Consider the following 12,208-nt stretch of genomic DNA (forward strand, 5'->3'; position numbering starts at 1 on the left):
CACGGGGCAGAGTGGGGCAGTTCAGAGCTAAATGCTGTTTCAGTCCCAGGTTTATAACTTCTGCCCTGAGGAGCTGCTGGATCATGGGCCCTCCCTGCTCCCCATGTCCCAGAGCGAAATGCCTGTCTTGGTCAGGAGCAGACAACACAAGGAAACTTCAGCACCATCTCGGCATGCCTTGAGAAAGGATCCCTCAGGTAACCTATTCCACACGCCCCTCCACTCCATAAACCACCTGTCCCCCCCCCACCCCTCGGGGAATGGATGCTGCACAGCACCCATTCCCCACACCCTGGAGAAGGGGGTCCATGCGGCACCATTCTGGGCTCCATTTCCTCCATTATTCAGCATGGATTTTCCAGGTAAGGGCAGCATGATTCTGGGGAATAGCTGTTTATTGCTACTAAAGCAAGTATTGTAGGCTGGTAGGCAAATCAGGGACAGAGGGGTCTATCTGCAGCCTGCAGCACCAGGAGAGGCGGGAGTACCCTCCTACCTCCAGCCACCATTAGAAATTCGTTTGGCTGGGTCAGTCCTGCGACATCCCCTGGTCACTGAATTCCTCCACTCAAAATAAACTTCCTGACCCTGCTGAGCACAGTTCTGCAACAGCCTCTAGATCTAGTTCCACATCACACCCTGCCGTCATCCCCTTCACTGCACCAGGCCAGTGTATCCTTCGTCTGCTCCTGTCTTGGTGCCTTCTCCCATGCTGGCCCCCACTCCCAGGTTCCCAGTCCAAGGCACCAGGCCCCCACCCCATGCCTCATTTAGGGCCCCATTCTATGGAAAGAGCAAATCCTTAAAACTCACAATGACTCAGTTTGGGGAGGCCCAGACATACAAGGAAAAGGAATAAATATACATTTAATAATATATTAACCCCCTTCTTCCACCCCCAATTTAACTCCTTGCCCCCGTGTCTCATCTTCTGTCTCAGGAGGTGATATGCTCTCAGGAGCAGGAATTGTCTCTAGTTGTGCTTTGTACAGGTGCTAAATACATCAGATAAGAAATGGTGCAGCAGGCACCAGCCTCCGTTAATGCTTGCAGGAAAAAAGCAAAAGGCATAATACTTGGAAAGGGCTTTGAGGGATTCTGTAGGTGCAGATGGCAGGTGCCCCGGGGCTGAAGAGAGCGAAAGGAGGAAACCAGTGTGACCTCTGAGCACTAGTGGGCTGCAGTGGCTTTTGGCAGGGAAGGTGGACTCAGAGGTGGTGGCAGATTTCTTGTGTAGGATGGTGTTACTCAGCCATTGGAACACTGTGTCATGGGCTTAATGAGATACTGTAACACCTGGTCATGAGCCCTTCCCTCCGCCACGCCCTCAAAGCTCTGCTATTAACAGGTGGCCTGTGACTGATGCTGTAACAGGAAGGAGCCTGGGGCCCTAATGGTGGAAAACATGCCAAGATTGCTCTGGGCACTGGTGGTTTAGTAAATCTCCCTTCTGGCCCTAAGGAAATAATGAGACACAGAAAGAACTCACAGTAAGTTTACAGGGGAAAGGAACCATGAGCAGAAAATTGGGGGAAGGTGAGTAGCAGGTGGTACTGGTATTTGTTAACACCTGTGAATAGGTAATGAAGGAAATGAAATTTACAGCAGATACCAAATGAGTTGCAAACACCAGTGAGGATAGTGAAACAACACAAAGAGCTCTAGGTGTTAGAAACAGAGACAGGAAAGAAAATGAGACTTACTTTGGAAAAATGCAGCTACTACAGCTGGCAACATTTATCCAAACCCTAGAAATTCAAAGAGGGAGAAACCGGGAGGCAATGATAGTGGTGAGTGAGGGTAGGAATCTGCAATATGAGAGAGCAGCAAGAGAAACAAAAAAGCTAATATGATCCCAGGTTTCACAAGCAAAGGCCTCAGGTCACAGGAGATGGTCCCTCTAAACACAGCCCTGGAAGACTCCAGCTGGAAGATTATTTGCAATTTTGGGCATCTTGTTACCAGAGAGATATTGGCAAAACTGGAGGGATTTTCAGGGAAGAACCAAAAAATGAGCAGGGGCTGGAGGGAAAGATTCAGTAAAGAAAGATTAAAGAGCTAAATATATTTGACTTGGCTAAATGACAATTTTTTTGAGGGGGGAGACCGACATATCTACAAATAGTGGCCATGCATAAACATTATAGGTGGAGAGGGCTGATTTAGGATACAATCCAAGGGGACATGATTATGAAGAATCGGATCAAGCTGAACAACAGAAAATTTAATTTGAAGCTCAGGAGAATCTTCCTGATGGTGACACCTCAAGCAGGAGCCCCACCACTCACTGGGAGGCAGATGGATCCCGCTGGAGAACGGTCTTGATTTTTAATAAGGATACCAAAGTTTATATGTGCGTAAAACGAACAATCTGCTGCAGCAGGGCTGGGCAGCAAAGCTAGGGATTCAGAATGGTGTCAAGGAAAGTGTGTGATCCCAGTGACTCTCTGGCCTCAGCACATGCCCCAGAGCCCTGTGGGGCACGCACCCGGCAATCCCTAGGCTCTGGCACATGCCCCTCAGCACTAGCACACGCCAGCTTCCCCAGCAAAATTCTGGGTCTGGGGTGCGCGCTGGTGCTCAGTGCGGAGAACAAGGCATAAGAAACACTGGCTAGCGTCAGCATTACAGATCAGTGTTTTCAGAATGGGAGTGAAGGGCTCATGGCCCAAGCAGCAAATCCCAAGCAGTTAGAATCTGCCATCCTGCACTGTTCCCACCGCCATGTCATCTGCCCCAAACAAGAGACTCCAGCAACTTAGCTTGTTCTACTAGGTTTTAACGATAGGCCCAGGGAAGCATTTGCAGCCAGTGGCTGCATGGGGAGGTTGTTGGGCTTGGGAGTGGGGAGTGAGTGGGGTTGTTTTAAGTCGGTAGTTAGAGGACAGGATGGTGCTGGAGGGCTGGGCACCTACCCAGCCTTTAGCCCTGCATGAGTCTCAGCCCTACTGCTGTGAAGTTTCAAGCCTGACCTTTGTGTGAAGGGGAGAAGGTGAAATTTATCAGGCCTGGAGGGAGCAGAGTCTGATTGCATTGCGGGCCCCTGCTGCAGTCTGGAAAGTTATAAAGTCCAACTCAGGAAGCCTGCTGGAAAGGGGCTGCTCAGAATTGGAGCCAGGAGTCACAGACCTAGGGAGGCCTTGCACACACTGGGCTACATTCAGCCCAGGTTCTCTGCTGACTCCCATGCAAGGGCTGGGGAAACACCCTGCAGGCGCAATGAGACTTGAGGAGCTCAGTCTGTTCAATTTACCCAAAAGAAGAGCAAGAGCCAAGAGGGGACGTGATTACCGTGTAGAAGTAATTGCACAAGGAGAAAATACTGGGGACTAACAAGTTCTTTCACCTCGAGGAGAGAGGCAGAACAAGAACCAATGGCTGGATGCTGAAGCTCGTCAGTTAGAAATGAGGCACCAGTTTTTAAAAGGGTGATTAACCATTGGAACAAACTACACAGGAAGGGGTGGGTTCTTCATCTCTTGGAGTCTTCAGATCCAGACTGGAGGCCTTTCTGTAAGATACGATTTAAACAGGCTCCAATTCCTCAGCTCGATGCAGGGCTAACTAGTAAACCTCTTTGGCCTGTGCTATATGGGAAGTCTGGCCTTAAAGTCTATGACTCTGGTTTTGGGCAGCTTTCCCTACGCAGAAAGTCCTTGAGGGTCAGAGCAGGGGGAAATGGCCAGTACAGAGAGACCTCAGGCCAGCTCCAGTCCACGGCATAGACAGTGCTGGCCGGGAAGGAAGGAGGCTGGTGGGATGTATAGATTCAGCGCATTCTCTATAGAGCCTTGGCCTGCAGGGCTCCTATGGGGATGCCAGATTAAAATTGCCCTTCTCAGTAGTGACCCCCTCAAGTCCTCAAATATCCTAGATCTGGCTCCCATGAATCATGAGATGAGCTGAACAAATCGTAAGATTAAAAAAAACCACCCCACACATTTAGGGTTCTTTTTCTTTGCCTTCTGAGCCTCAGGGTTAGAAACTTGCTTTTTTGAAAGAAAAGAAAAGAAATCTGAGATTCTCACCTAATCACAATTCCAGGAGCTGGGTTTTAAGAAAAAACACCAAATAGCTTGAGACTTGCAATTAAATCATGAGAACTGGCAACACTGCTTCTCCAACAGAGACCCCAAGACATCTGTTTGATCTCCCTTGGCATGATTCCCCTACTAGGACAGAAGGGGCCAATCTGGAATGGGACATTAATTTACCCCTCTCTCCACACCAGCTTCAATTAATCTGGCTCGTCAACTCAGAATTTCCTGACATTTGGCAATTCCAACTCCCCAGCCATAGGGCAAAACTCACTTACAGCCATCACTTACCAGAACTCAGGGCTGCCCACTCAGTGACTGCTGACCTGAGAAGAGGGAGAGAACTAGACTGCAGGCTGGGGCAGACCCTCCATCCCGCTCTGACAGCAAGAAGGGACTGTTAGCCCAGTGGAAATGGCTCCCTCAGGGAACACTCTGTAGAAGGAGGTTCCCTAGACAATGCAGAGTTCGTGGAAGGAAATGGGATGTGTCAGAGTCACTATTCTCAGCTGGAGCAACCCTGATCACATACTTCATTTACAGGGCAAGCGATTCCCTTGTATTCCCCCATTCCAGCGCTGAGTGCAGTTTGAGCAGAATGAAGTCTCTGGCCCTGGGATCATTCTAGAGTCTCAGTGTCTTTGCAAATGACAGAACAATAGGTAGAGTGGTAAATAATAAAGATGCCAGGTCAGTTATACAGACCAACTGGATCGGCTGGTAAGCTGGGCCTTTTGATATGGCCAGATGCAAGGTTATATCTAGATTAAAGGGCAAGGGGAGAGGGCTGCAGAGCCCAGCCTCCAGCCTGAGTCAGAGTGGCTACATGGCTATTTTTAGCCCCACAGCACAAGTCCCACGAGCCCGAGTCAGTTGACCTGGGCTCTGAGACTCACTGCCACAGAGGTTTTTTTTGCTGTATAAACATACCCTTGGTGGTCTTGGTAGATAAACCAAACATGGGCACCCAACGTGATGCTATAGCTAAGAGGGTGAATGTAATCCTTAGATTTATAAAGAGGGTAATATCAAGCAGGAGTAGGGGTGAGGTCTTACCTCTGTATACAGCATGTCAATGCTTCAAAAAAAAGGATGTTCACATATTAGAAAGTATTCAATAAAGAGCTACAAAAACGCCTTGAGATCTAGAAAAGCTGCCTTAGAGTGAGAGTCTAGAGCAGCTCTATTTAGTTTATCCAAGAGACGGTTCAGAGGTGAGTTTATGATGGTCTACAAGTACCTACAAGGGGGAAGAGATTTCTGACAGTAAACGGGTCTTTAATGAGGCATAATGAGATCAGTGGATGAAAGCTGAAGCTAGACAAATTCATACTAGAAATAAGGTGCAGATTTTGCACAGTGAAGGTAACTGACCATTAGTACAACGTACCTACAGTTGTGGTGGGTTCTCCATCACTTAACATTAATGCAAGATTGGATACCTTTCTAAAAAAATATGTTCTAGCTCAAACAGAAGTTATGGGTTCGATACTGAAATTACTGGGTGAGGTTCTCAGGCCTGTGTTATGCAGGAGGCCAGACTAGATGATCTTAGTGGACCATTCTGGCCTTAAACTCCATACATCTCTGTCTGCTGAAAGGAGGTTGTGCCATGAGGATAAAGCTCCCTCCATCTGATTCCCCTCCACAGCTCTGCTTGGGGACTAAGTAGATACCTGTATTTGCCAACCCTTTACCCCACAGCCCTGGCTTTGGGGAATATCCTTTCCTCTTTGCCTCCAAAGCAGGGAATCACTATCAGGGGAGAAGATTTGCAACTGGCTCCTTTTGATGTATGAAGATGCCTCACAGTGTTTTCTGCTTGTTATCGAAGTTGAGTCCCAGCTTCCACTCCAGTTCTTTAGCAAAAAGTGGGAAGAGTGACATCACAGGAGGCTGAAATCTGATCAGTTGCTATCCCATACTAAAGGCTAGAAAATGGGCTGGTGTGTACATTTGGGAGGGGCTAAGGGGGGGGGGCGTGCAGATTGAGGTTGAGATGTTAAGTCTAAGCAGGGGGAAAGGAAAGAAAGTTCAGATTGTGACTAATTTTCATGCACGTCGCAAACACAAACATGAATCCATTAATCAATATTTGCATGTTTCAGTTTACACTGGTGCCAGGTGTCTTTTAAAGGAACATGATCTACTAAACACCATTCCCTGGGGCCTAGGTTTCTGTGTGATTAGCATTGCCAGAGAGATGGTCCCACTGCAAGCGCTGGAATCTTGTAGGTGTGCTGTAGGGTCCAGTCTCCAGGGAACCCCGCCTGCAGGTACACTATAAATCCAAGCTGTTTGCAAATCATCCTTGCCCAATGTGAGTTATTCCTGGAGAGATCAGCGGTGTCTGGCTAAGAATGTGTGTGACCAGATAGACAGGTCCCTTACATCAGACTCAATCTGGACAGGGGCCTGCTATGGGCCAGTGATAAGTTCTGGGAGGTGGTGAGAGAAGAGGTTTTCTTTCATATATACACCAATCTTCTGTGGAAGGAACATTTTGCCTTCTAGTATTTCAGGTCCATTGCCAGGGCTCAGCCAAGGCTGCTGGCCTCCTCCAGATCCAACATCTTCTGTTCCTTTCCCCCTCACATCTGCTTGTCCCATATTGGCGTCCGGCTGTGTGGCCAGCCAAGCAGTGGGCAGTTGGGATCCAGATGGTTTTACAGGGTAGGCAGAGCTAGACACAGCATGTCCTGAGGAGCTGAAGGTGGCCAAGGATAGCAAGCTTGCTTTGTGCTGGTGCAGATGCCCTGCTCAGACAAGCTCTGAGCGGCTGTGGGGACCGTCTCCAGGGAAAGGAAATAGATCTCTGCACAGTGCAATGGCTTCCTGCATAACCCTGAGATTAGCCCCACAGCCAGCTTGGCGCTTCCAAGTCACAGCAATTCCCTCGGGGATTACTGCTGCCTCTGTCTAAACAAGACCAAAAGGAACAAGCAGCATAAAGAGCCGAAAAGCTGCTGCTTTATGTGACCAATCCAAGAAGGGATCCCAGCAAGATACATCTCCACAGAGAAGAGGAGCCTGTGCATCCGTCAGTGCAGGCGTGAGCCAGAGGAGAAGATTGAATGCCCTTGTACAGGCAGGAGCTTCAGTGAAAGGCAGGAGGGACTCTGCTGGGTAAGGCTGGCTCTGCAGGTAACCTCAGAACTCTGTGCAACAGCTGGTGTGGCAGGGGCCCATTACAGCCTCTACTGCGGGATTTGCCACTCTCTAAATGAGTCCCTTCTGCAGGCACTTTGGTTTGTGGAAGGTAAGCCAGCTAAGCAGGAGCACAGCCACCAACACGAGAGAGCAGAACACCATGAGCCCCACATAACTGGCATGGGAGAGAGGGCGTGTCGGGGGCTTCTCTGCAGGGATCATGTTCGTCAGGTTCAGCATGTAGCCCAGAGTCCAACCTGCATCACTGCTGCCAATCTGGAAAAGAGGACAAGACCCAAATTACCTACCAGGACTAAGGAACATACAGGGAGTGGGATGGTATGGACAAGAAGGTCAGGTCTCTTCTAGGGGCAGTGGTATGGGGCAAGGTGTCTGTGTGTGTGTGTGGGCGGGGGCAGGGTGGAGGTGGTGTCACAAGTGTTATAGCCCCACAGAGATGGGGTGGTATATAGGGTGTGGGTATCATAGGCATAGCCCTCCCTATCTCGAAACTCTCTGCATATGTGAAGTTACCTTTCCAAGGAACTGGATGTTTTGCCATTTCTCCATGGTGAATCCATAGCCATTCTCCAGGAGGGAGAGGATGTAGGTCCCGGAGAAACAATATTCACTCAGGTACTTCTCTTTTATCTTGGGAAATTCTGCCTTTACCTGCAGCGGGACAAAGACTTTACTTGCCTGCTGCTCCACATGGTTACCACAGGCCTGGCTTGCACCAGAGACCTCTCTCCAGGTGCTGGCAGCATCTGCCCACTCCATCATTAGCATTAATCTAGATTCTAGCAGCACCAGATGCTCCAGAAGTTCTCCCCTAGCACTGAATGGATGGTGGGAAGTATTTATGTATGTGTGGGCCCCTCCTAACAGCCTCTCACCAGCAGAGATGTCACTTAGCCAAAAGCAGAGCAGGAAAGGACTCCTACAGACACCACAGCAAGCAGCGCCAGAGAGCAGGAGAAGGTACGTGTGCTGTAAATCGGCACAGGGAGGATTCTGCACAATGGCAAGTCTAGAGGTTCCCTAGAAATGGGGTTTGTGAGGGGGAAGTTCACCTGCTGCCTGGCTCCCACACACAGCCATCACCATCAGGGCTGATCCCTGATTCCTGGTGCTATTGCAGAGGAAGAGTCTCACGCTGCTGCAGCCGGTCACTCTCTTACCTCGTGCCAAGGTCTGGAGCAGAAGCTTTCCACAGCGCTGGTCGCTTTGTCTAGAGAGACTGGGCTCTTCTCTGTCGTCAGGTTTAAAAAGTTCATCACAAAGTAGAAAGCAGAAAATGCCTGAAGGGGAGAAAATTTTAAACCTGTTTAGCCTTAGTATGGAAAGCAGAGTCCAAATCCGAGCAATGACGCCAGAGCATGGGGCTCCCTCTGTGAATCCAAAGCATTTGCGTAAACAGAAATCCCAGCATGCGGGTGCGTTCCAGCTTGCATAGAGCTCCATGAACATGCCATGGGCTGCACATCTGGGTGTCTGGGGAGAGGGTTTTGCAGCTGGCTGGGTCAGGATTATAGGCGCCAAGTATTCACACTCTCGTGGGGGTGGAGCAAAGGAGAGCGACTCAACCGTCACTGCCTTCTATCATAGATGGGGTTGGTAGCACTGCCTATTGTTACGTTTGCATGACACTTCCCATTAAGAGCCTCTTTTCAGTTGCTTATAACTTTGCCAAACTTGAAAGTTCCCACACTGGGTGTCTACCTCAAGCTAGTGTGTTGTGGGGGAAGTTGTTTGTTTTGTTTTTTTAAGTTTCAGGCAAAATGTTTCAGCTGTTTCTAAGAATGAGTTTCGGGGAAAATACAGTGTTTTTCTGATATTAACAAATTCTGGTAACTGTTTCCTTGAGAAGCAATAGCAGGGACTTGAAATCTGTCAGGGGAGTTGTCTTGGTGTCAGCAATGTGCCTTTTGTTCCCATGAAAAGCTGCCCAAATTTGGCCAAGTTATAAGCCTTTGAAAAAATCTGTTTGAATTCATTCAGGAAAGACTTCCTAAAAAAAAGTTTAGCAGCTAAAATTTCCAAAGATTCTGTGCACACTGAGCATGCTTCCTCCCCTCACAGTTCCTCTATGTGTCGGACTGTGCATGCATCATCCCCACAGAACAACTGAGTATGTTCAAATCAGGGCTGCAAGGGTGAAGCCAGACTTTTCCTGCAATTACAGCTCCTGGCTGCTGTGGGCCAGCCCAAGGTGGGCACCGGAACTGAGAGCAAGGAGCCTCTCTCTCCTCTGCTCTCATTTACTCTCCTAATGGTGCCCAGGCAGCATGGAGGAGGAAACTACATGATTCAAAAGCAGAGAAGACAAGAGCCAGACTTGTGGGAGGGGAAAGGCATAGATTGTGACAAGGAGCCTGGGGAGCTGGGACTGGAGGGGGAAAGAGAGAGAAACTGGGAATGGGAGCTGGGGAGAGACGGGGACTGGGAACCAGGGGAGGGAGGGAGACTAGGACAGAGAGCAGGGGAGTGGACAATGCGACTGCCTGGGCAAGGAGACTAGTAGTGAGAACTGTGCAGGAGGGTTTGGAGGCTGGGACTGGTCGGGCAAGACAACGGAGACTGGGAGACTGCGTGGGGTGGTGGGAAAGATAGATTGGACGAGAAGCTGGGGCGTGAGGATTGGGATTGGCTGGGCAAAGAGACAGGGACTGATAGTGGAGGGGGGAGACTGGGACTCTGGAGGGCAAGAAGAGTGGGATGGGGATGAGACGTCTGAGGAGTGGAGACTGGACTGAGTAGTTAAAGAGAATAGGAATGGGATGAAGATCTGGGGGTGGGAAAGAGAGAGAACTGGGGCAGGTTAGAAGGGACATGGCAGAAGGGGTCTATGTCTCATGCACAACACGGCTCAGATTGGTTAGTGATCAAGGCAGCTAAGAGTGCATTGGCCCTGGCAGAGGTCCAGGCTGGCCTCCTGTCACCAGGTCTTGTGGCATTATTTTGCTGTGTAGATCATCTCAGAGTTCACTGCCCCACAAGCTACCAGTGCCACTCTGCGTATCTGACCTCCAGGCACTTTCTCTCTCCAGAATGCACTGACACAAACACAGGCAGTGTGGGAGGTGGGGGGACCACAAACTTGTGTGACATATGGCTGTGATGTACAAAAATCTGCTGTGTGGACATAACTTAAACCAGATTTGTTATAACTAGGTCAGATGAGTTCTCTCGTGGCATTTACAGGCTCAGTCCACACTATAAACAGCCCCCTGCCCCCCAAGTACCTCACAGTCTTCCCTACAGCCCCCCGGGAACATACCCTAAGCAGACCCTCTGTGTCTGCTCTGGGTTAGAGCATGCCGCCGGTCGTCCAGACTCACCCCAAACTCCCCTTGTAACGGAGGCAGGAAAATCCCATTGAAGGCGCAGCTGGAGTAAGGGCAATAGCTAGTGTTGAAGATCTTCTGGATGGTCATTCGGCACCTTTGGTAATCCCCGTTCCCCTGGAGGTGAAGCTGTGTGAATGGAAGCTGCTGCTCACCATTAGCTATACAGGGGTTGGTGTAGAGGTCACTTATATTCATAATCCTCAAATATCCGAGGTGAAAGCAGGGATCCAGGAGGCTGCCATTCTGTGTGCTCTGCAGGTAAAACAACCCAGGCCATTGGCACTCAGTTCCAGAGAACGGGACCATGAAAACAGCAACAGGATGTACTGACCTAAGAAATCTGTCCTGGAACTGGGGACAGATATAACATGCCAGGATTCTCATACCAACCACAAACTCATCCTCTGTACTCAGGAATCCTGCTTTCTGAGTCGTGCTCAGTCACAGGCTTCCCGTGTGGCTGCAGGCAAGTCATTTGCAGCCACATTTCCAAAGTTAGGCACTCAAAATGAGTGGGAATTTGAGATACTTTGGTCCTGATTTCCAGAGGTGCTGAGCACCCACAGCTCCTGCTACCTTCAGTCAGAGCTGTGGGTGCTCAACACCCCCAATATCAGACCCCGGATATCTCCAAGCTGGGTACCCAAGAACAGAGGCACTCCAAATTGGTGGCCACGGTTGAAACCTCTGGCCTTCGTTCCTGGCTGTAAGTCAGGGATAATGAGACTTCCCCACTGAAATTCACTGTTGTGAGGCTCAGGTTCCAGCCTCACCCGGCTGCACCACAGTGGTGTGTGCAAATAGCAAATGCCGAAGGTGGGGAGGGTCCAGAAACTCTCAGCCCCACAGGTACCGGCCCTGGAGCTCTCACACTTGCCTGTAGGTTACTGGCAAGCTTCAGGCGCAGAGCCTGGTCCTTCCCGTAGCACAGGAAGCTGTGCGTATACACGTTGTAGTTCTTGCCATAGAGACGAAAGTGCAGCGAGTTCTCTTGAGATTCAATCGGCTCTTGATCTGGTGCAAAGGTGATCTGAGTGGAGGCTCCACCGAGGTCCAGGGCCCCTGATGTCCCCCGGCTGGATCTCAGGTGAGGCAGGAAGTTCAGCCAGCCAGGCTTAAAAGAAAACAGGGACAATGAGACAAGGCTACCGGCCTGGGGGTGAGAGAAACAGGAATAAGGTTGGGAGGAGAGAGAGAGAGAGAGAGAGAGAAGGTAGCACAGGGCAGAAGGGAGGCATGGGAGCCTGGAGCAGGGCACAGGGTGTGAGGAGAACCGGGTAGAGGGGCAAAATGAGGGTTCAGAAGAGAAAGGAGATGATGTACAGCAGGTGTCCATGGGAGGGTTAGAACACGCAATCTGCAGCTGAACGATCCCTATGAGAGATAGTAAAAAAATATGACACACCTCTCTCTAGTGCCGTGTATGCCACAGAACCCCAAACACTTTACCAACACTACAGAGGAATCATTCTGCCAGCCACTGAAATGCTCCCACTCTGGGGTGGAACACAGTAACTGTTTAAAAGAACACAGATTTAGGACAGGAAATTAAGGAGGATATCTTGTGTAGCTGAAACTGCCGGAGGAATTCCAGAAGGTTTCTGTTTCAATGCACTAACAAATTGTGCGTGCACCAATTGTGTGGAGCCCATTATGACACCACCTCACATA

At 49.8% G+C, this 12,208-nt stretch overlaps 1 protein-coding gene across 1 annotated transcript in view; it reads right to left on the bottom strand.

Moving 5' to 3' along the window:
* Window positions 1-6,117: 6,117 nt before the first annotated feature.
* Window positions 6,118-12,208, bottom strand: part of ENTPD1 (ectonucleoside triphosphate diphosphohydrolase 1) — a 66,478-nt gene continuing 60,387 nt past the window's right edge. The window contains exons 6-10 of the mRNA XM_054035763.1: window positions 11,415-11,651; window positions 10,529-10,789; window positions 8,369-8,488; window positions 7,722-7,859; window positions 6,118-7,463 (exon numbers count right to left, since the gene is read on the bottom strand). Coding sequence (XP_053891738.1) covers window positions 7,257-7,463; window positions 7,722-7,859; window positions 8,369-8,488; window positions 10,529-10,789; window positions 11,415-11,651 — 963 coding nt within the window. The 3' untranslated portion in view covers window positions 6,118-7,256. The remainder of the gene's footprint in view (window positions 7,464-7,721; window positions 7,860-8,368; window positions 8,489-10,528; window positions 10,790-11,414; window positions 11,652-12,208) is intronic.

The sequence above is a fragment of the Malaclemys terrapin genome, chromosome 7 (genome assembly GCF_027887155.1).
Source record: "Malaclemys terrapin pileata isolate rMalTer1 chromosome 7, rMalTer1.hap1, whole genome shotgun sequence".
NCBI classification, from domain to species: Eukaryota; Metazoa; Chordata; order Testudines; family Emydidae; genus Malaclemys; species Malaclemys terrapin.